Source organism: Jaculus jaculus, chromosome 2 (assembly GCF_020740685.1).
Source record: "Jaculus jaculus isolate mJacJac1 chromosome 2, mJacJac1.mat.Y.cur, whole genome shotgun sequence".
Lineage (NCBI taxonomy): Eukaryota > Metazoa > Chordata > Mammalia > Rodentia > Dipodidae > Jaculus > Jaculus jaculus.
Genome location: NC_059103.1, coordinates 189,928,300 through 189,951,974, shown reverse-complemented (window position 1 = coordinate 189,951,974; position 23,675 = coordinate 189,928,300). Strand labels below are relative to the sequence as shown.

Below are 23,675 nucleotides of genomic sequence, written 5' to 3'. Positions count from 1 at the left end.
ATGTATTTTAATTAAAAGCTAACCAAAATATAAAATTTTTACACTCTTAAAAGCAAGGCAAGTGAGCAAAATCTTTAATGTCATAGGCTTAAGTGGCTCACATACCTATTTATGATATGTTTACATATATCTGTATGTCATCATTTGCTTTCATTGTATGGGAGAAGGCTACATATACTGAGTGAAAAACTATTTTTAAAATCTACATGTATGTTATTTTTCCAAGTAATGAAACAAAAAAAGTAACTCACACTTGAAATTTAATCAAAATGAGTCTGTCCTTAAAAATAGTCTGTGCTACAGTAAGATGAAGTTTATGTTTTAGTGCTTAATATTTGAGTACACTCTTCTCCCCAGGATGAGTCTCAAAAGCAGTGATGTGAGATGGTCAGATACTGGGCTACTAGATTCAAGGAGGGCTCTGTTGCTCCTGGTTTCATAGTGTAATGGTGAATGTATAGAAACATGCTTGCTTTTGGTTGTTGGCACAATCCTTTTCTCTTTGACTTGTGCTTTCTCTGTGATCTGTTGTTCGGCTGCTCTCCTGAGCCTAGAGGCAGAGCTTTGGCTGGCTGGTCCCTCCCTTCAGATGGCAAAGAATCCTTCTGAAAAGCAGGGACGTTTGCCCTTCTCCATCCTCTTAATAACCTCAGGCTAAAACTTCTCAATCCAGGCTGAAGTATGGCTGGTCAGTGAAAACTTAGCTTTCGTCTACCTCTAACATTGAAAGGAGGAAATACATGCCTTTTCTAGTGGATGAAAACTCAGTTTGCCTAAATCCCATTCCTCCTGCTCCTCTAACCGGCTGCAGCAATTGGAAGTGCTTTCGGGAGTCTTTGGAATGTTGAAATCTCTTGCAAATGGCCTAGTGTCTGGTGGGCAGATCGGAGCGCTAGCCAAATGTACTTGGTGACCAAGACATGGGAAAAACCCCTCTCTTCCTTTTCCTGCTCTTCTCATGGAGTTTTGCCTAAAACTAGAAGCATTAAAACCGAACCAAGCCAAGGTGTATGGGGCTGTAACTTTTGATCGCTTTGCCGGAGAAAGAGGATGAGACAGAAGCAGAAGCGCCCTTGCAGCCGCTTGCCCCAGAAACAGTGCAACCGCATGGCAGATGTCCTCGGATACACTAACATTGTTCCCCTTCCTGCCTCTGCCTGCATTCCAGTGGCTCTTGGAAAAGTCCTGCCGACGGTAAGGCAGCCAGGTAGACAGCAGGGCTTGCTGCTTTAAATTCACCTTTGCACCATCAGCAAATCAGGGGCTGGTTTTGCTCCAGCTTTGGGAGTTCCTCACCCAGTGTATTGATCATATTTTACTCTTCTCTGGATTTTCAAGCAATACTTTCAGCACACTCATTCCCTCAAACAGGGGGGGTTTCTCATAGCAAGAGTCTAAGCAAAGGCCTTCTTGATCTCTCTACTACAATGAAGAGGGCTCACTGGCTGTTCACACTTCACCCAGTTTTCGGAAAGGAATTTCTAAATATACAGTGGCATTTATGTCAGTTCCTGTCCCTGGAAAGTCCTGATTTGTACAAGTACATTCAGCATCAAGGGACTGCTTATTATATTTATGTTGCATTCTGTCCTTGGTTTAACACAGAAGGTGACAGTATTCGGATAATATTTGGTGTGTGAACAGATTAACACCTTTCAGTTTATAAATTGGAACCACCTCATTCTCATCTTGAACTGACCAAATGACAGTAATCTATTTGGTTGCAAGCTAGTACTATATACATAGAGAGCTTTTCATATCCAAAGATCAGTGCAGCTGTTAAAGAATAAGGAACCTGCCTAATGCCACCTTCAGGTGTATCTACTTCTCAGGCTGTCCAAAGAAGCTCCCATGACTAGAGCCTGTTAAGTTATCACCTAATGGTCAGAGAGGAGGCTGTGAGAACATTGAGACCCATTTAGGAAGAGGCTCCCCGATTCCCCCCTATCTCAGTGTGTTCTCCCTTAAGGAGCCTCAGTATTTCTCTACACCTCTACTAGCCCACATGGGAAGTGTAAGCTTTATAACTATCCGACCCAGAAGGATAGCCGGCTTCTGAGTCCAGCCATCTCTGTCCAACGGTACAGGAGAGTAGTTATGGCTCACCTTTTACTCCGGCTAAGAGACCTAAGAGGAAAGTTGCCCCTAAGAGGAGACAGGAAAGACCAGTTGCTCCTCCAAAGAAAAGAAGAAGAAAATTACATAGGATGGATCATTATGCAGCGGATACTCGTCAGGACAAAGTAAGTTTATCTATTGTTCCAAAGCTTTGTGGCGGGCAGGTATGTTTTGAGTGGAAGCTTTCCTTTGCTGCCTTGGTTTGAAGACTGGCTGGATATGTTTCGGAAAAGCAGTGACACCCTCCTTGGCTTTGGGTCTGGGAGAGTCTGGTGTTTCAGAGAGTAACACTGATGTGAAGATAGCTTGACCTTTCAGCGTGACAGAAATAAAAGGAGCCTTTCCCGTCTTTAATGTTGGTTGACCCACAATCAATGCTGCTGTTTAGGCTAGAGAGACTGAAGCTGGGCTGTCGGATTTGTTGGCTCTTAGGCAAAGAGTTAGTCACACTGGTTCATCCCTGGCTCTTGAGAATCGTTCAACAAGGGAGTAGGGTGTCTTTAGAAGTGATGTAGATGAAAACTCAGTGAGTTCACATACATTAGCAGTGCATATTCTGAGATTTGAAAAGGGGCGGAGAACAGTGAAGACCAAAGGAAAGAACACTGTAGGCAGCTAGAGCTGCATGCATTTTCTCATAACGATAGGAGCTGTATGCAATCTCCCCAGTCTATTCAGAAGAGCTTCTGCTTGTTACTTCCTCTAAAACTTTCCACGTACTTGAGAGGCAGGGTCTGAGTTTTGATGTTGAAATGGATCACTAAGAAGTAGGATCTGGATTTTACCTGCTGGATCAAGGAAAATGACTCATTGCCAAGGATCAACATATGTTATGCATTTCACGTTTCTTTGTCTAGACGAGGATTCTGGAGGACAGCGGCGTTTTCTCAGAAGCAAGCACTGCTTAGCCGCCCATCTGTTAGTCCCTTCAGGTTACATGGCACGTCTCATTCTGAAACGTTCAGCTGTGCTTTGGAAAACTGACTCCTGTCATGAGGAGAACGGTCCCCACCTCATCTCTACACTGAACTAGCACAAAGAAAGGTCTTGAATTAGTTGAGAAGGTGCTGATGGGATAATAGAATTCATATCCCCTGCTTTTATCTTGATTCTCTTGGATGCATATGTGTATGGTTGCTAGCTAAGCTGTAGTATTCATCTATAGTCTTACAAAATGTTTGTCTGCTGTGAAGTTGTTAAAAATCTATCTTTTATAGAGATGAGACTGGGAAGGGAATTGTGTGTGTGTGTGTGTGTGTGTGTGTGTGTGTGTGTGAGAGAGAGAGAGAGAGAGAGAGAGAGAGAGAGAGAGAGAGAGAGAGAGGGAGAAAGTACTTGTGTTGTAGACTTCATTAAAGTAAAAACGAGAGGTGGACTTTGTTTTTAGGTATTGGAAATGTTCCTCAGGGAGGAATTGGGTTTTTGTGCTTTTACAGTAAATAGGAAACCTTCTAGATCAAAGACAGTGGTTCATTTCTGTAAAAATTAGGGTTCTCCGGGTTATGTTTTATGGACTTAGCTTCTTCCACGAACAATCTGTTGTTCTCAAAAGTTGACTGTTAAGATCTTTGGACTATGGAGTGGATCTGATTTTATGAGTGCTGCTTTAATTTATCACCAGGGGAAAGTAATGATTTTACCCTCTGAACCGCTTTTGACTGACTTAGCCACTATCTTTTTTGTCATTGTTTAAAGTCACATAGGGAACAGAGGTAAACTCTCCATCTCTTCCTTTCACTCTCAAAACTCTTGGATTTAATGGATACAGTTGCAGTTTTGAAAATCCACTTTATCTTTAAAAAAAAGAATTTACCTTAGAGACATTTGTGATATTTTTATATCAAAGACTTTTGAAAAGGATTGGATGAGTCGAGGTTTTAATTTTCTTGAAGGAATCTTCGACCTAATTTCCACTAAAGCTGGTGGGAAAATCTCTCCTAGTCAAAGCTGTGCCTCTGGGCCTGAAGTTTTTTTTCTAGCTTGTTCTAAGAGTAGAAGATCTATGGCAACTGAAAAGCAAGTGAATAAATAAAATCTGTGAGGATTGACTCGCTCTTTTTTCTAGATGACAAATCCCCTGAGGGAAATTGATAAAACTGTGGGGCAGTTAATGGATGGACTAAAACAACTCAAGCTGCATCGCTGTGTGAATGTCATCTTTGTTGGAGACCACGGTAAAGGCTTCTTTATTTCTTTGCTAGTGGAATAAATACATAGATGTTTCTGAGGATGTTGAGCAAAAGAACATATGCTCTCAGCATCCAAGGTCCTATTCCTGACCTCCTTCCTTTCTTTACTTCGGGGTAAAGAAAGAAATTAGGTCATGATAACGAAAGTATGAGAGAACTTGAGGTGACCCTGGGTTCATTTTAATCAAAAGCAGGGACTTCTATCTTCCTGTTCTTCATAGGAAGCCCTTCCTACAAAAAAAAAAAAAAAAAAATCTGTCTCTTATTAAAGTGTTGCAGGCAATTCCCTTGTGATATTGATGATTTCTTCTGCGAATCTTACATATCAGGTGATAATCTCCCATCTCTGTGAAACATATCCCCCAAAGCAGCCCACAGAGTTTGTGTGATATAAAAAAAAAAAATCTTTGGCTGGAGAGATGGCTTAGTTAAAGCTTTTGCCTGAGAAGCCTAGGGACCCAGGTTCAATTCCCCAGTACCCAAGTAAGCCAGATGCTCAAGGAGGCACATGCATTTATTTGGAGTTCATTTGCAATGGCTGGAGGCCCTGGTGCACCCATTCTCTCTCTATGTCTATCTTCCTCTTCTTATTTCTCTCTTAAATAAATAAATAAATAAATAAATAAATAAATCTTAATATATTAAGGAGGCAGATACAAGAGTTTCTTGTTCAAGATGTGGCATGTACGTCAAATGGTTTCCTGTACTTGACGGAGGAAATTCAAGGTTCACATCAAGCCTTGCTGTGATAAAGAAACCGAATAGTCTTTTATATCTCTCTCCCCTCCTTTCTGTTTTTGACAGTCTTACTCAATAGCCCAGGCTTACCTTGAACTCACGATTTCCCTTGTCCTAGCCTCCCAGTGAGAGTGCTAGGATTATAGATGTATACCATCATGCTGGCTTAGGAAGTTTTTTTTTTTCTTAAGCAAACTCTGGATGTATGTGCCACCTTGTGCATTTGGTTTTATGTGGATACTGGGGTATTGAATGTGGGTCATTAGACTTTACAGGCAAGTGTCTTAACCATTAAGGATCTCTCTAGCCCAAGGAAGTGGTTTTTATTATCACTTAAATTTTTTATTTATATATTTATAAGAGAGAGAGAGAGAGACAGCAAGGTCAACTGCCAGGACCTCCAGCCACTGTGAACAAACTCCAGACACATGGGCCGCTATGTGCACATGGCTTATGTGGGTACTAGAGAATACAGCCCTGGTCCTTAGGCTTTGCAGGCAAGTGCCTTAACCACCAAGTCATCTCTCCAGACCAGGAAGTATTTTTTCTAAATCACTTCATAGAATCATAAGTACTGTTTTTGAAGGGACCAAGAGCTCCATAAACATTATGTAATCACAGGGCAGAGGGGACCTTAGAGAGCATTTTTATTTCACTGGGTTTGGAGAATGCCTTCTGCATTCCAGAACTATCATATTGAAATAGAGACCTTGGAAGTTGGGGCTTTTCCCTATAAGTAGAGTTTGAAAGAAGAAAATTGGTTGGCTACCTGGCTGTTGTATTTAGAATGGCTGGCAAATCTCTTTTTGTCATATATTGACACTTGAAATTGTCCTTTCAGAATATTTTAGATCTACAAGAAACTGTAGTGGGAGGCAGATGTGGGGACTAACATACTTCCCTAAAGGACTAAATGTTATCTCCTTCAAAATTTCTCTCCATTACTTTGGCTTAGTGGAAAGCTAGACAGTATGGGGACTTGGTAGCATATGATAGAACTGATTCATGTCTCCCAGAAATGTGGCGAGCACTGGCTCATATGCTGGAGACAGACATCTAAGATGATCCCAATGGGCCACATGTGGAAAGTACCTTAAAGTTCATAGACAAATTAAAACCTTTCCTCAGCATGCAGACTTCTAAGAGGAATAGATCCATGTGATTCTGGGAAGCTCTGGTATCTCTTTCTCAGAAGGCAGCATTGCCTGGTGCTTCAGGCCCTGGGCTTTGAAGTCAAAATGACTTTCAGTGGAGCTCAGGTTACACCGTGACACTTAAGAGCATTTGATACTGTGTGCAAGCCTGCGTTCTGCCATCTGTAGAATGAGAACACTGATTCGGCACACATGAAGTAATTGCTCTGGAAGGGAAGGAGGGGCAATATTGGAGGAACACAGGATACACTTGCCCATTGGTATCTGAAAGCCAGAGAGATTGCTCACTATTGGGGTGCCTAGAAATGTAACGGATGGAAGAGGTTTTTGGTTTTTGTTTTTTTTTTTTTGTATTTTCCCTTTGTATGTATTTGAAGATTTTTCCCTTCCTGGGTGAATAGTGCATACAAACACAATACCTTGGCATGGAAGGATGGCTTAGTGGTTAAAATGCTTGCCTAAGAACACAATACCTATTCATTATTTCAACTTTTCTTCTGAGGGTTTCCATGTTAAAAGAGATGATATATCAATATTATGTTATGTTGGAATATGGTTTTCTTTCTTTACTTCAACATATATCTATTTATATACACACATGCGTGTGTGCATACACACATTATATATGTATGTATATATGTATACATATATATATATGATAGATAGATAGAATTGAAAAAGGTGGGGGGTAGCATGGATGAATGAATCCTAGAAAGTGATTTGAATTTTATGAATTCAAATTCATACTGAACTTTATTTATTTGGGCCACTTTGTTTTATATTTCTTTTTTTGGTTTTTTGAGGTAGGGTCTCACTCTGGCTAAGGCTGACCTGGAATTTACTATGTAGTCTCAGGGTAGCCTCCAACTCTCAGTGATCCTCCTACCTCTGCCTCCTGAGTGCCACCATGCCCGGTTTTGTTTTATATTTCTTTAATATAAAACTTCAAGGCATTTTTATATCTTTTGTATGATTACATAAGTTTTCCCTGTTAGGGAATATTCATATACTGGATTGTGCAAAGCAGCTCAGCAGTCTCCTCACATCCTACTGGACCTATGTCTTCCCCTATACACACATGCTTACGATAAAGTTTAATTTATAAATTAGGCACAATAAGAAACTAACAGTAGTTACTAGTAATAAAATAGATCAATTAGGAGAATTTTTGTAATAACAGTATATGAATGTCTTTTTTTCCCTCTCTCTCTCTCAACTACCACGGGGTGGGTGGTATATATTGTGTGGATACATTGGGTAAAAAGAATGGAACAGGATAATGTGAAATTTCACGATGGTATTCAAAATGACAATTTAAACTTTATGGATTATTTTTGGAATTTTCTATTATTTTTTTTTTCAAGATAGGGTCTCACTCTAGCTTAGGCTGACCTGAGACTCACTCTGTACTTCTAGACTGGCCTCAAACTCACAGTGATCCTCCTGCCTCTGTCTCCTGAGTGCTAGGATTAAAGATATGCCTCACTATACGCAGATCCATTAATAGTGTTTTGGGGGGATTTTTGTTTTGTTTTGTTTTGTTTTGTTTTGTTTTCTGAGGTAGGGTTTTACTCTAGCCCAAGATTACCTGGAGTTCACTATGTAGTCTCAGGGTGGCCTTGAATTCACAGCATTTCTCCTCTCAAAGGCGAGCACCACCACACCTAACACCCATTAATAGTTTTAAATTGCTACTTACCATAGGTAACTGAAATCATGAACTCCTGTATATTAAAGCTTGATAGCTTATATATAGTTCCATGCTGTCTTATTAAATTCCAAAATGAAACAAAAGCTCACTCACTACCAGCTGCCAGAGATTATGGTTCTTTAAACTTTTTTTTTTTCAAGGTAGGGTTTCACTTAGTCCAGGCTGACCTGGAATTCACTATGTAGTCTCATGGTGGCCTGGAACTCACAGTGATCCTCCTACCTCTGCATCCTGAGTGCTGGGATTAAAGGCGTGCACCACCATGCCCAGCGGTTCTTTATACTTAAAAAAAAAAATTATTTATGAGAGAGAGAGAGGCAGAGAAGCAGATAGAGAATGGGTGTGCCAGGTTCTCCAGGTACTGCAAATGAACTCTAGACATGTGAGCCACCAGTGTATCTGGCTTACGTGGGTCCTGGGGAGTTGAACCTGGATCCTTTGGCTTTGTGGACAAGTGCTTTAACCATAAAGCCATCTCTCCAGCCCCAGAATTTATAATTCTAAGATTTGAATTTATTTTTATTTTTATTAGTTTTCAAAATGTTGATCAAGAAACTTTCCTTGCCAGCAGGAAGAAAACAAATTTTGGGGCGGGAGAAGAATATTGGTTGGTTAAAAGGAATTGCCTATCTAGACTTTTTATGTGCTGTAGTTACTGGCTTTCGGTTCTAATTATGTTGTTTACAACTTGTTTTGAGCATTATTTTGTTTTTCAGTTTGGGTGGTCATTGGAACTGACAATTTTTTTCCCCCTCATTTCTTATTGGCAGTATTGTTTTGTCAGTAGTATCCAAGGCCACCAGTGGAGACAGGGTGAAAGCTGGTGATTACGAAGTACTCAAGACAGCAGAGAGAAAGAGAGAGGGAAGGAAAAGGACATTTTGTAAAAGAGATATGAAACAATATATTCCAGTTACTTATGTCAACTACTATAGGGAAGAGTCTGAAGCAACACAGGATTTCTCCGAAGGCCCAATCTTCTTTTTTTCATAATGATTATAAAGAGTTTCTGATTTCAAAACATGTTTATTTCCTTTGACTTGCTGTTCTTACTCATTAGCTTAAGATGGTCATTGATGTGATGCATTTGCACCTTTAACTGCATGTGAGAAGACACAGTTGTATGAGTCCAGGGAAAGAATTTATAGAAGCACTAAAAACTTAAGTTCAGGCCCAAATGTGAAGGCTCTTCTCGTCAAGTTGCTTAAAACTAATCAAAGAGATGTTTGGATGACATCTTTAGTGTTGGTGTGAATACTGTAGTAATGTTATTTTAATATAAGTATTTGTGGTTTTTATTTCCCTCCATCCTCATAGGAATGGAAGATGTGACATGTGACAGAACCGAGTTCTTGAGCAATTACCTGACTAATGTGGATGATATTACTTTAGTCCCTGGAACTCTAGGAAGAATTCGACCCAAATTTAGCAATAATCCTAAATGTAAGTTGATCCTTAAGCTATTAAGTGGCTAGAGAAATAATTCAGTGGGGCAGGTAAGTTCTTATTCTCTGAAATTAGTCATGTGGTGAAAAGTCCTAGCTTTCTACACCTCTGTTTTTCCATCTGAAAATCAGGAATGATAAAAGGTGGTGGCTTTCTCATAGGGTCATTGTGGAAATTAATCTGTGTGTATTGTTTACAGTGATTCCTGGCACAGGGCAGCCTGAAATAAACATTTGTTCTTGTTTTTATCTTGCGAAAATTTCACTTGACTTGAGGGATGTTTACAACTGTAAACTTCTGTTTACGAGGGAAGAACTTTTCATCACCGAGGTCAGGCTGGGCCCTGTACTGAAAGTCGAGTTTCAGACAGCGTTGACTGAGCCATGCTTATACCCCGACTTGTCCCAAGAGCCCCGTGAAAGGGGGATCTTTTCTTTGTCAAGGTGGTTGGCAGAATACATGAAGAAGAACCATTAGCCCTATGGGATCATCAACTGTTTCAAGGATTAAAAATTAAAAAAAAAAAAAAAAACAGCCTGAACAATTTTGTTCTTATTTGTCACAATATCAGGTTGTGACATCCCAATAATATGAACTTACTCATGCATGAAAACTTTTAGGTGCTGCCTACCTTGATTTTGAGAAAAGCATAGTTTTAAAAAGTTTTTTTAAAATTCATTTTATATTTCATTGTACATGGCGTTGTTACATAAGGACATTCACATCAGAGTTTATATTTTATTTGAGATACATTGTATTAAAAATACTTTAGAGATTTTACTCTTGAGAATAAGGAACCATTGACACCAAGCTCAACGTTTTGGAAAATTAAGTTTTTCCCAAATTATGTTCCTGAGTCAACACAACAGGGACGTGTTCCAAGGTCAGCTCCAGGCAACATTGTGAAATCAACAAAACCTTCCTTCTTCCCATGTCCTCTGAGGCCTCACACCTTTGCTCCCTTGGGACAGAGGGGACTTTGCCAAGGACCGGTTGCAAGTCTTTAGGGTGCCTCTTGATTTTAGCGTTTGCATTTTTAAGGCATATGTAAGAACTTTATTGTTTACCTATCTATTTCAAAAGGAATTTCTGGCATCAGTAGAGATGAGGGAGGTTGTTCTGGGAGGAAGCGAAGCTTTGTTGAGGGCTTGTGAAATAACAGCTACCAACAATGAAATGTTTTTATTCTGCAAAGCAGTTGCACTTGTGAATTTGTTTTGGGAGAGGCATAGGAGTTTGGGGGGAGGGCGTGGTGCCTTCACACATGGTGGCTGCACGTTGATCTTCCAGTTCCCACTCCATCTCTGTCACGTTCTCACTATGTGATGGACAAGCTCCTTCTATATACCGCGCCTCAGCCTCCTGGCCTGCAGAGTAAGACCTGAAGGGAAGCCTCCATGAGAAATTATGTAATTGAAATTTAGAGCATGCTTAGCTTGTGGCCAACTTTATGTGTTAACTACGATGACAATACCTTGAATTTATGATTATTTCACTGAATAAGGATATAATCTTACTCAACCTTCCAATATACCCTGTGACAAGTGTTACTCTCATCTTTTTAAAACTTTTAATTGATAACCTTTATTCATGATCATAATCTTTCCCACCAACTTTCTTTGTTCCCATTCCCCTAGTCCCTTTCCTCTGAACTATCCTGTTTGTGGACAGTAGACATTAAAGTCCAGAGAGAGAAGGTTGAAAGAGCAGGTGATAGAGAAGGAGAAGGTGATAGTAAGTGGAAGAACTGGGATTTGAACTCATCTTTGCTGATATGTGTGTGTGTGTGTGTGTGTGTGTATTGCTCATGCATGTCACTGTGTGTGTGTGTATAGGTCAGAGGATATCCTTGGAGGTTGGACCTCTCCCTTTCCCTTGCTTGAGTCAGAGTCTCTTTTGTTGTTTGTTGTTGAGAAAGTCTGACTCGCTAGCCCTTGAGTTCTGGGATTCTCTTGACTCTACCTCACATTGCCATAGGTGTATTGATACTACACTGCAAGTCTGGCTTTTATGTGGGTGCTGGGAATCTGAACTCTGGTTGGCAGGCTTACAGAGGAAGTTCCTCTAACCACTTAGCCGTCTCCCTAGCCCATATTTGCTGATTCTCAATCACCACCTTGTCCTCAGCCAAGGTGGACCTGGCAGCATGGAATGGTAGGATGTTTCAGAATTCAATGAAGGGCTCACGCTTCAAACATAACTTTTGATGTTTCCTAGTAGTTTCCTGGCATGTACCTGAGGATGGCACTGCTCTGTGCTATTTATCTCTCTTCATTGTCAAAAGAACATGAGCTTCGGGCTGGAGAGATGGCTTAGCGGTTAAGCGCTTGCCTGTGAAGCCTAAGGACCCCGGTTCGAGGCTCGGTTCCCCAGGTCCCACGTTAGCCAGATGCACAAGGGGGCGCACGCGTCTGGAGTTCGTTTGCAGAGGCTGGAAGCCCTGGCGCGCCCATTCTCTCTCTCTCTTCCTCTGTCTTTCTCTCTGTGTCTGTCCCTCTCAAATAAATAAATTAAAAAAAAAAAAGAACATGAGCTTGCTCTGATTTCTTTGAAACTATGGCTCAAGAGACCAAGAAATGTAGTGGTCCAAAGCCTAACTTGCTCACTGGGACCGCACAGCGCAGCCCCGTGCTCAAGCTCCTCAAGTTCCCAGCTGCCTGGCCTAGTGAAGGTCTGGATAGCACTGTCCCCCAGTGCTGTCAGGAAGGACCAGAGAGAATGCACCCCTAAAGCTCTTAGACGGAGACGGTTACGCGGCACTGGTTCAAACCGGGTTTTCCATTATTGCTACCTTCCGTGAAATGAACGGGTCATCAACTTAAGGACAATGAAATGTACACCTCAGCTGCGGATTTTGGAACTTTAGAACTCGTTCTCAAGACAGTATTTGGTGCACATACGTTTATACGTTTACTCCAAGGCAACATATATTTTCAGCCAATAAGAACCAGTGTTTATTCATGTTTGCGAGCAGGATACTTCCACTAGGCATCTCGCCCAGAGGGTCACGGCAGAAGAGGAAAGAGATGAGGCAGTTTGCTCAATGGATGCTTCTGTCCCAGAGAGAGCTGCTCGTGTCCCTTCTGAATGCCGCTTTCCTTTGCTGCCAATTCTGTAATGACATACTGAAGCACATTTTATGTTTTTGGAAAACAAAACAAAATCCAAACAGTCTACAATCTCCTCTTTCTCCCACAGCCCCTCCCCCCCACACCCAAAGGGGCACCTTGAGACAATATAAGCCTGTTTATACACAGCCATCATTTCCATAGCTTTGTTTTAAACTAGTTTGGAGTGTTGACTAAAATAGCCTTTGTTTGCTGGTAGTGGAAAAGCAAGGCGAGGCACGCACGTGGACCTATGGCAGGAAGGGAGCCACCACCTATGTAATTAGACTTGTGATATTACTACAAGAACAAAACTTGCTTTCAAGACGCATCTTTAAGTGGGATGGTGACTTGTGCTGAGATCAGCAGATAAGCAGGAGGTTATGGTAAGAAAAAAAAAGCCTCCTAGTTTAGTTCCTGGCATTAAATTGCAAATAAACTTAAACGTATGTTGCAGAGGAATCTTTGGGGGAAACTTCAAGTTACCTCACGGTCTCCTGCTGTGATGAGGAGAGAAATTCCTTCCAGAAGGGGAGAGCTGGATCTTGCAGGGCAGTTTGCTATAGAATTTGTCCCACTGGTTTAGTTGTATTTGACATTCTGAAACATTAAATACCCAGTTATGTATCTGTTCAAAACAAAACGTTATGGTGATAACCCTTCAGCAGTTGGTCAGGAGAGGAAGAAGTGACCCTCTTGCTGTAGTGGCTGCTCTCCGTGGTTATTGTCATGTGTTTTGAAATCTTTCTCCCTCTCTCTTTGTACAGATGACCCTAAAGCCATCATTGCGAATCTCACGGTAAGTGATGCAAGGCACCAGGCCTCTGCCCCCGAGTCACTTCCACACGTTCACCTCCTGTGTTTGCCTTCTCTGTGGGTGGTAGGAACATTTTCCTCACTGTCCTGTGTATTTGTTCCCCTAAGAGCTTTCAAAACTTTGGCCTATAGTCAGCTGCAGATTCCCCAGTGGTCTTGGCAACACCACAAACTACACTATTCGGTCCTTCCATTACACTGAGAAGTGTTCGTTCATGATTCATCAAGTCTTCACTGTCTTTGCAGAACGTCTGCCCACTACCTCATTTCATTGTTACTGGTCCTGGGTAGAGACGTCAAAGCACGTGAGCACATCTTCCCTGAGGCCTGCACCTGCCTACCCCTCATTTCCCTCTCCACCCCACCTCCCACTCCTAAGCTTGAAGCAGGTAGGGAAAGGCCTTGGGTTTTCAATTGCTCTTCATTATAAGCTCAAGAGTTAAGAGTGATTCTTAGAATGTCCTCATTCCCTCTGATTGCCCACGATTCATTTCTAAAGTATTTAAGTCCCTGGGAACCTATTTGTTTTCTTCATGCATTATTTAATTGGGGTAAGAAATTCCTTGTATTCACTAAGCACCCTTTTGTTGGCCTTAACACTGTCTTCATGTTTCAGGGAGCAGAATAGCTACATAATCTAGGACTCTCCCCCACCCCACGCCTAGAAAACATCCCACCAAATGACCAATTTTCACTTATATTTCAGTGCAAAAAGCCCGACCAGCACTTTAAGGCTTACATGAAACAGCACCTTCCCAAACGACTGCACTATGCCAACAATAGAAGGATTGAGGATATCCACTTACTGGTGGACCGCAGATGGCATGTGGCAAGGTGACCTGGGGATCGGCTGTTCCTGTTTGTCCCCACAGTCACCTCTCTGGCTCCTGGACATACTTTAAGATTCTTGTTCATCATTAAAAGAAATCTCATTGGGAAATACGATGGGTTCCATAATTTCTATGTCCTAAATATGTAATAAGTTCAGAGATAATATGTCCCTCGGTTCTGGGTCTTTTAAAAATAATTTATTTAAGAGTGAGAGTGAAAGAGAGAGAGAGAGAGGGAGAGGGAAGGAGGGAGGGAGAGGATGGGCACACTAGGGCTTCTAGCCACTGGCAATGAAATCCTGACACATGTGCCACCTTGTGCATCTTGCTTTATGTGAGTACTAGGGAATCATACCTGGGTATTTTGGCTTTGCAAGCAAGCACCTTAATGGCTAAGCTATCTCTCCAGCCCCTCTTGGGTCTTTTTAAAGTCTCTTTTCTCTTGGTTCATCTCTAGGCATGTACTTTATTCTATGAAGATGTTCTAGCCTCTGTATTTATTTATTACTTGAACAAGTTCAAAGTATAGTTGGGATCTTGCCCGAGCACCCTGGACTGATGTGGTCTCTGGTGACAAGACCTCCTTTAGCAATGGTTACAGAAACCTCAGGAAATGTTAATTTTACAACCTCTGCTAATTTCGACATGTTTACATTGCTGTAAATATATCTGATATTGGCCTTCTTTTGAACTAGGATAGACTCAATTGATACTAGTTGTATTATATTGATTAGTACAAACAACTTGTATAGGCTACAGATCCCCATGCATTGATGAAATGTCATATATTCAAGAAATACACACTGTGTGTTAGCCCTGCACCTAGCAAGGGTGAAGTAAGCAGAAAAACGTGGTCCCGAGGCTGAGAGGATTGCAGTCTTGGCATCAGTGAGGCACACAGCAGGGGTATCAATGCCTGTGACACATGGCCTTCTCTGTCTAATCCCAAGCAGGAGGAGGGCACTGTGACTTCTTTCGAAGGTTCCCGTTCATGCTGGGGTGATGTCAGTGCAATGTCACCTGGAAAAATGAACAGAAGTACTCCAGCATCACCATGATGATAGGAATGATGCTATTACAATAGAAACAAATGGGCCGTTATTACTTTCTTCTTAGGGATCCTCTGTGCCTTGAAATTGGCTTTTTATCAGAGTGTTGTGGGGAGAAATCCTGACTGATCATACAATTGTTTCAATGTAGGAAACCTTTGGATGTTTATAAGAAACCATCAGGAAAATGTTTTTTCCAGGGAGACCACGGCTTTGATAACAAGGTCAACAGCATGCAGGTATGACCACAGAACTGGGTTGAACCTGAGATTCCCTGGCTCTTGGGAGGGAAGGGAATGGTAGGGTGAGGGAAGCTTCAAGACTCATACCTTGGGCTGCTGTGGCATATCAGGAATGATTAATTGGTTTTGTTTGTTTTCTTTTCTTTTGGAAGACTGTTTTTGTAGGTTATGGCCCGACATTTAAGTATAAGACTAAAGTGCCTCCATTTGAAAACATCGAACTTTACAATGTCATGTGTGGTAAGTCATTTGTTTAATTGAAACCAATGGAACAATCTTCAGTTAAGATGTGGACTTTCTCAATGTCTGAGAAAGAAACGGGGTGTCCATGTTCTAAGACCTTCTCTCCCTGAAGAAACGCATTGTAACTGGCTTATTGGTCCAGAGGACAGAACATCACCCCCGTGTAAGGACTCTTTGTGTCCCTTCAATAGTTGACTAATGGGGAGTTTTCATAGTGTTACTGTTGGCAGCCTTTGGCAGGTCCAGCATAGCATTACAGTTTGACACCGTTGGTCAGAGACCTGATGAAGCAAGAGGTCCGTACAGAGCTTTCCCCCACCTCGCTTGCTCACATTGCAGCCCAGTTAAAATTTTGCCAGCTCGTATCCTAGCCAGCTATTTATGTACTCCAAAGTATTTTTCTTCCTTGAGCTCCTCGCTGTTGAATGAGGACAACTTTTCCTATTTAGTAAGGGAGTGCCAGTCTGGTGGTTAGAGGGGGAGTCTGCAAGTCGGGTCTCCTGGGTTCTTTTCTCAGCTTGGCTGCGAGCTCTCCCCTGCCCTGCTTTTCAGCTTAGGCAAGTCACTGTATGCCCACTTGGCAACCACTCACATGCTGTGAAATCAGCTTGTTCAATGTCTCCGTGGCTCATCAAGGGACACGACCAAAGCCTCCTCTTGTCCCCACACCCCTGTGGAGTGCACGAGAGGGCAGGTCGATTATAAGTTTTGATTATAAGTCTTATTTTAAAACTTGGATTTAAAAAGCCCCAAAGATGTGTAGGAAGGCTATGTATGACACTGGTATAGATAGTCCCCAAGTTATAACGCAGACATTGGCCATGTAAGCTCTGTTTGTTCAGCCCATGTTTTTGGGAATACCTCTCCATATTTATGCTCCGTCAATTAACGTGGCTATTTCTGGAGGTGGTGGTAAGATACTGGGAAGTCAGTATGGATCTGAAGGGAGGAAGGAGTGTGCTGCCCTGTGAATTTGTTTGTATCCAAGTGTTATTTGTGTTCAGGTTTTATAGACCCTAGGAAAGTAAGAGTTTGATGCTTTTTTAAAAAAAAAAAAAAACACCTTTTTAAAACAACTTCCATGATTATAGACAGTAAACCATGATCATTTCCTCCCCTCCCCCACTTTCCCCTTCACAAATCTGCTCTCCAGCATGTTCTCTCCCTCTCTCAATAGGTCTCTCTTTTACTTTGATGTTATCAGCCTTTCCTCCTGCTATGAGAGTTTGATTCCTAATGTAGCTCATCTAAAAAGCATTTGAGGAACATCAGGATCCCCTTTCTTTTCTGTCTACCAGATCTCCTCGGATTGAAACCAGCTCCTAATAATGGAACCCATGGGAGTTTGAATCACCTCTTGCGTACCAACACTTTTAGGCCAACCATGCCAGAGGAAGTCACAAGACCCATTTACCCGGGGATTATGCATCTTCCGTCTGATTTCGATCTGGGTTGCACCTGTGACGATCAGGTAGAACCAAAGGTGGAAATGACCTTATGTCTGCCATGGAGAACTAGGTTGTTAGGGCACCTACCAGAACTGTCCAGCAGAACTTCCTGTGATAACAGAAGTGATTTCTGGCTCTGCTGTTCAAAGCAGAGCCAGTGTCCAGTGTGATGGAGGGACAATAATCTCAGTTTCATTGTTTTAGATTTAAGTTTAACAAGGCATATGTGGATCAGGCATACCATACTGGATAGCATAGGAGCCCAGAATGAAGAGCAAAAAAATGCTATTTTGTAGATTCACAATTTCTAACCAAAAGTTCTTTTGTATAATCATGGGTCTTCGATTGCTGGTGGACCTGGAAGGAAACATATTTTTAGGTGTATGCCATTGTACTCGCTGAATCCTGGAATTATTTTATTCATCATTATTTTTTAAGACAGATTTGTATATACCAGTATATGAACTTTTAGCTCACTTATTTTTACTGATGATGGTTATAGTTCATTTTGTAAATATACCACACGACTATATTCATTTTCCTACTTAAGAAAATTTGTTTTTTTTTTAAAGTTGGCTCTTGTAATGGTTCAACATTATTGTAAGTAAGGTATTTACAATACTTAGACATTATTATAAATGTGTTTTTGTGCTCATGATAGAGCATTCTGGGAGAGGTTTTGAATACCAAACAAAACAAAGTAGTAGGGAATAATTCAGTTCACTTACAGAAGTTTATATTGACTAAAGATTTTCTTAGTTGCCAGTGAGCATGTCTAATAACAGGAATTAACCAATGCTTCCACATTGTGTTGCCAAAGCAAGGAAATCTGATATGTTTATGTGTTTGGCTTAATTATAGGTAGAAGTGTGACTTTTCTATTAGGCCTCAGGAAAATAAGTCTACTACCCAATCTCCCTCCCCTAGCATTTGTTCCCTTCCAGGATCCCTAGAGGCCCAGCACATAGTTTGGGAAGCTCTGGTGGAATTTTGTTTGCTCTTCTTCCCTAGGACCCCATGCTTATCTCCTTATGACTTTTATAAAGCCTAGGAGGATAATGAATATGAGGAAGGTAATCCTCAGACCTCAGCTATGGGGGTCAGATTGCCAAAGTCAATAGGAAGTCATCTAGTCAGGTAGATCCCAGCTAGAGTTGCGTTTTGAGGGCATCTTGTCATATACTATTTTACAGAAAATTTTAGATTGTTGTTATTTTGTTTGTGGGTTTCTTCAAAGCCTACCTTCCTTTTATTAAAAACAAAAAAAGCATAAAGCTTTCTAGGCACATTGGGAAGATGTAGAGATGAATCAAATAATAACCTCAGTGAATCTGTCTGAAAGAAGAAAATATCATAGATGCAATGGAATCCTCCCCATCTACTTCCATCTACCCACGATTAACTGGTATTCTGAATGTAGTGTGTATAATTTTCATACATATCAGTATACTTTACTTTCTATATATATATGTGTATCTTCATAAGTAATATTTAATATATCTTAAGAATAACCAATGGTATAATTTTACTCATTCTAAATTTTTAGGTGGATGCCATTGTACTCTCTGAATCCTGCAATTATTTTATTCATCATTATTTTTAAGACAGATTTGTGTATACCAGTATATGAACTTTTAGCTCACTTATTTTTACTGATGATGGTTATAGTTAATAGTATAAATATGTCACATGACTTTATTCATTTTTGTAGTTAAGAAAAAATTTTTAAGTTGTCTCTTGCAATGGTTCAACATTAATTTTTTTTAATTTTATTTATTTATTTGAGAGCGACAGACACAGAGAGAAAGACAGATAGAGGGAGAGAGAGAGAGAATGGGCGCGCCAGGGCTTCCAGCCTCTGCAAATGAACTCCAGACATGTGCGCCCCCTTGTGCATCTGGCTAACGTGGGACCTGGGGAACCAAGCCTTGAACTGGGGTCCTTAGGCTTCATAGGCAAGCACTTAACTGCGAAGCCATCTCTCCAGCCCTCAACATTATTTTAAATATGGTATTTCCAACACTTAGACATTATGGTAAATGTGTTCTGTGCTCTTGATCGAGCTCTCCAGAATCTCTAATATGTAATATGCTGAACCATAACTTTTCAGAATTGCTGAGTCATTGCTTTAAGCTTTGGAAACGGTGATTTCATACGTTAGTTTAGAGGATAGCTTTAGTGTACCCAGGGAGTGATCTGAAATAACAAGTTTACGTACATGTGCCCAAAAGATCACCATTACCCACCTGAGAGGATGCACAGCTTTATGGGGAGGGAGCAGAGTGCTGCAGAGATGACCAGAGATGCTCACAGCTATGGGAGGAGAGCGCAGAGTGCCAGTGTGAGGAAGGCAACAGGTCTTCAGAAGAGCTTGTAATTATGACAGACTTTAGGATCTTTTATTTTTATTTATTTATTTTGCTTATTTGGGAGAGAGAGAGAGAGTGGGCATGCCAGGGCCTTCAGCTGCTGCAAACCGACTCCAGACATGTGCATCCCCTTGCACATGTGACAGGGCATGCTTGTGTCATGCATCTAGCTGATGTGGGACTTGGAGATTCGAACATGAATTCTTAGACTTCGCAGACAAGAGCGTTAAGTTCTAAGCTATCTCTCCAGTCCAGGATTTTCTCTTAAATGTACCAAGGAACTATGTAGAAAGGGTTCAGGGAAAAAAAACAAAAGATTATTTCTGATTTGCTTTCTTATTTCCTTTTCTTTTCTGGTTTTCACACATGAAGAACAAGTTGGATGAACTCAACAAACGCCTTAATACCAAAGGCTCTACAGAAGGTAAGGTTTGCTTCAAAGCTGTTAGATAAATTGTAGTTTATATTTTACAAAATTTGAATATTTCCTGTTTACTTCATAGGGCAAGCACAGTGTTGTTAAGTTTATGTTTAATGTTTTCCTCTTTAATCTTGCAAAGTAAATATTGATTAGTTCCATGAGCGCAAGATACCCGCTGTGTAATGGTAAAATTCTGCAAAACCTGTTCATTTTCCTCAGCGAAAAAGAGAGTCCATTGAGTATCCAGTTAAAGTGTTAGTGGTAACTCCTGTAAAGCGAATGGCAGTCATGATTATAAATATCAGCAGCTGGTTCTTACACTAACGCTGTCCCGCCTGAAGAAGCAGTGTGTATGTATGCTGAGGAGAGTTACACAGAAGAGATCACATCAGAACCTGTTCTTCACAAGGACCACCTCAAACCCTGCCTCATCTCTCTTTTAAGTGACACCAACAATATCAAGCATGTATTAGTAAACTTTTGAAAGCTCCCGATATGGCTAAAAAAAAACCAAAAACCCAAGAGCATCAGTAATTTGTTCCATAAATGAACGACGCATGTCTCGTTCACAGTTTGGTATGCTGGATTATAGCATATGTAGGTTCTGCCACACTCACTCTGACCAGGCTGAGGGCATGTCCTCTGTCTGGAATGTGCCATGCTTGTGGCAGCACGCAGAATTGTGTAACTGGAACTCAGCACTTCTGCTTTTATGAGATGGTACGTCTGTCCCTTTTATTCGCCGGTCACTAGCCAAAGTCAAGCATGTGACATCAGTGCTGTAGAGAAGCATTCCCTTCGCTGGGATTCTCTATCCTGCAAGTCACGTGGCGGTAGGCCAGGATAGTAAATAATCAGTAACAATAGCTCAACCTAGTGTGAAATCTTCTTGCTGATTTTGAGAATCCAGAAAATTGGAATAGAAAGAAGTCTCGTCTAGAGGTTAACTGTGATAGACAGGATTGCATGCTGAAATAGTCAGGGAACTTACTAAAGAAGCAGATGGAACTGGATCCCGGCTGCCTTGCATCATGCGGTAAGGATGCTTATGCTTAAAGTCTCCTGAGGCCGTTACTGACACATGGTCCTGTTTAGTATATGTGTGGCTTCCAATTTGACTAAGCAGAGCTTGAATAAAATAGATGATTTTATTTACTTGACTTGTTCTGCCTCTTTATAAAAGATCTTCCTCTGGGGCTGGAGAGACGGCTTAGTGGTTAAGGCATTTGCCTGCAAAGCCAAAGGATCCCGGTTAGACTCTCCAGGACCTATATGAGCCAGATGCACAAGGGGGAGCATGCATCTGGAGTTTGTTTGCAGTGGCTAGAGGCCTTGGCATGTCCATTCTCTTTCTTTCTCTCTCTCTCTCTCTCTCTCTCTCAAGTAAGTAAAGAAAAATATATTTTGAAAAAAAAATCTTCCTCTGCCTCCTTCTTCCTTTTTTACATCACCACCCTCCCCCTGTTTACTTTGATCCAGTTCTATTTTCTCTAAAATCACATCTTAAGGGTTGATGTGAAAGAATATGGTGGAGAATTTCAGTGCATCTCAGAGTGAAGATGTTTCTAAAATACTAGACACTATGATACAAACTCCTGTCCTCACTGGGGATGGCTTCTCCCCTCAGTGGGCATTACAATTTTTTTTTAAATTTATTTCAGAAAGAGAGAGAGACAAAGAAGCAGACAGAGCGAGAATTGTAAATGAACTCCAGATGTATGTGCCACCTTGTGCATCTGGCTTATGTGGTTCCTAGGGAATTGAACCTGGGTACTTTGACTTCAAAAGCAAATGCCTTAACAGCTAAGCCATCACTCCAGCCCTCAGCTGGCATTTTTTAGGCAAAGCTCCTGACTGGGAATAGTAGCACCTTTGTTTCAGAATGCCCTCCATTACAACAACATAGAAGGCAGCAATTGACTGCCTGGAAACTACCCAAAAGGCCAGGGAACAGGAAGTGCTGGAGGTTGGGGTCTCCAGCTCGTGGGCTCCTATGCACTCGAAGAATCATGCAGAGAATTCCTGCATCAGTGGGATGGAAGTGGCTTTGACCAGCCGAGTCTGTCTCTCAGGATTATAGTAGGAAGCTCACATGTGGAAGAAATTCAGTATTTAAAAAAATTCACTTATTGATAACTACTTTACAAGTAGATGTGTGACTGGCATTATTGGAAATGGAGGATACAATAGGGAATAACAGATAAAGTCCCTGTCCTTATCAAGTTACTGTCCCATTACAAGATTTAATAGGCAGATGAAATTTAGCATTGTGTCTTAGCAATGGACGTGGGAAGCCCAGAGCACCAAGAGAGGCATCAAGTCAGTTCCCAGAAGAAGTTGACATGGCAGAGAGCGACAACAGGCACTTGTAAGCAAAGATGGAGAAAGGAGACAGGAAAGGGAAAGACTTTGGGTAGAGCTTTTGTGGTAAAATCCAAGAGCGTATTATTGTGGGAATGAGTGGTTAAGAAAACAAAAAGAAGGGAATATTTTCATGTGGTTCCAAGTCACTCTGTGGGAATATGAATCAGGAAGCCAAGGAGGGAAAAGAAGCACAAATTCAAGTCTGCCTAACCAAACTTTAGAAGACAAAGCTTACGTTCTAGGGAAGTCCACACCACTTAAAAAGGTCTGTCTCACAGTAGTTTGCCAAATGTGGTTATCTGGAGGGGAACTTTGGTGTATGCCAAAATGCCAGAGACACGACTGTAAACAGGGATCTTGGGTGCGGAAGGAAGGCTGTGTCTGGAATATTGTGGAGTCGAAACCTAGCTTGGGAAGACACGGACTACATGAGATACCCATCTAGAAATTATAGTAGAGGATGGTTACTGGGCATAAAGGGTGCTGTTGAACAGGAAGAAGGACTTCCAGTATTTTTATAGCACACTAGGGGACTGTGGTTAGCAAAAAGCTAATTTCTTGTATATCGCCACACCACTAGCAGAGAGGATTTTGAGTGTTCTCAATACAAATAATCATAAATGTTTGAGGTGATGCTTGTGTCAATTCTATTGAGCTGATTATTACATACATGAATTGAGATACCATACTGGGCCACATAAACATGTACAACTATTGTGCCAATTAATAACTTCAAAAATCTCTTTAAAAGTAAATATTTTGCTGGGCATGGTGGTATATGCCTTTTATCCCAGCACTAGGGAGGCAGAGGTAGGAGGATTGCCGTGAGTTTGAGGCCACTCTGAGACTACATAGTGAATTCCAGGTCAGTCTGGCCTAGAGTGAGACCCTACCTCGAAAAACCAAAAGAAAAAAAAAAATGCTTTGTGCTGATACTTTGCACACATTAGAAGTTACTGTAGGAAAAATGAAGAAGAAATCATGGGACATGTCGCAAGAGCAGAGGTTTGTGGGCTGATCTTTTGATGAACATGTGTAAAGACTTGAGAATCAAGTACATTTTGTGGTCTGAGTGGAAGCTTTTTGTGAAAAAAAAAAAAAAAGTTGCCTTATGCGGTTCACCCAAGATGTCATGAAGACAAGCAGAGTTAGGCTGTAGCTGATTCATAAACTTTAAAAAGTAAAATCTCATCTTTGATGCTGAATATTAAAGTTGGTATTTCTTACTGCAAAGGTTATTTCTCTTCTTTCTTGGATGGACAATTTGGCTTTAGCAAGAATCAAGTAGATTTGGCAGGTGGGGAGGGGGTCAGTTGGGGGTTTTGGTTGAATTTTCAGGAGGTTGTTGAAACCACTGTTTTTTTTTTTTCCTCATTAACCTCCATAATAATTGAAAAACATTAAACCAGATAATCCTATATTTATATGCC

The 23,675-nt window shown here is 41.1% G+C and overlaps 1 protein-coding gene across 6 annotated transcripts in view; it reads left to right on the top strand.

Annotated features, from left to right (window-relative positions):
* The window catches only part of Enpp2 (ectonucleotide pyrophosphatase/phosphodiesterase 2), a 117,515-nt gene that overhangs the window by 77,386 nt on the left and 16,454 nt on the right, over window positions 1–23,675 (top strand). For 3 of the 6 annotated variants that reach the window (XM_045142898.1, XM_045142897.1, XM_045142900.1), the window contains exons 12-20: window positions 2,088–2,243; window positions 4,184–4,292; window positions 9,228–9,353; window positions 13,231–13,262; window positions 13,986–14,113; window positions 15,310–15,397; window positions 15,553–15,640; window positions 16,942–17,114; window positions 19,833–19,884. In XM_045142898.1, coding sequence (XP_044998833.1) covers window positions 2,088–2,243; window positions 4,184–4,292; window positions 9,228–9,353; window positions 13,231–13,262; window positions 13,986–14,113; window positions 15,310–15,397; window positions 15,553–15,640; window positions 16,942–17,114; window positions 19,833–19,884 — 952 coding nt within the window. The remainder of the gene's footprint in view (window positions 1–2,087; window positions 2,244–4,183; window positions 4,293–9,227; window positions 9,354–13,230; window positions 13,263–13,985; window positions 14,114–15,309; window positions 15,398–15,552; window positions 15,641–16,941; window positions 17,115–19,832; window positions 19,885–23,675) is intronic. The other 3 variants (XM_045142899.1, XM_045142902.1, XM_045142901.1) reach the window with 1 other exon arrangement.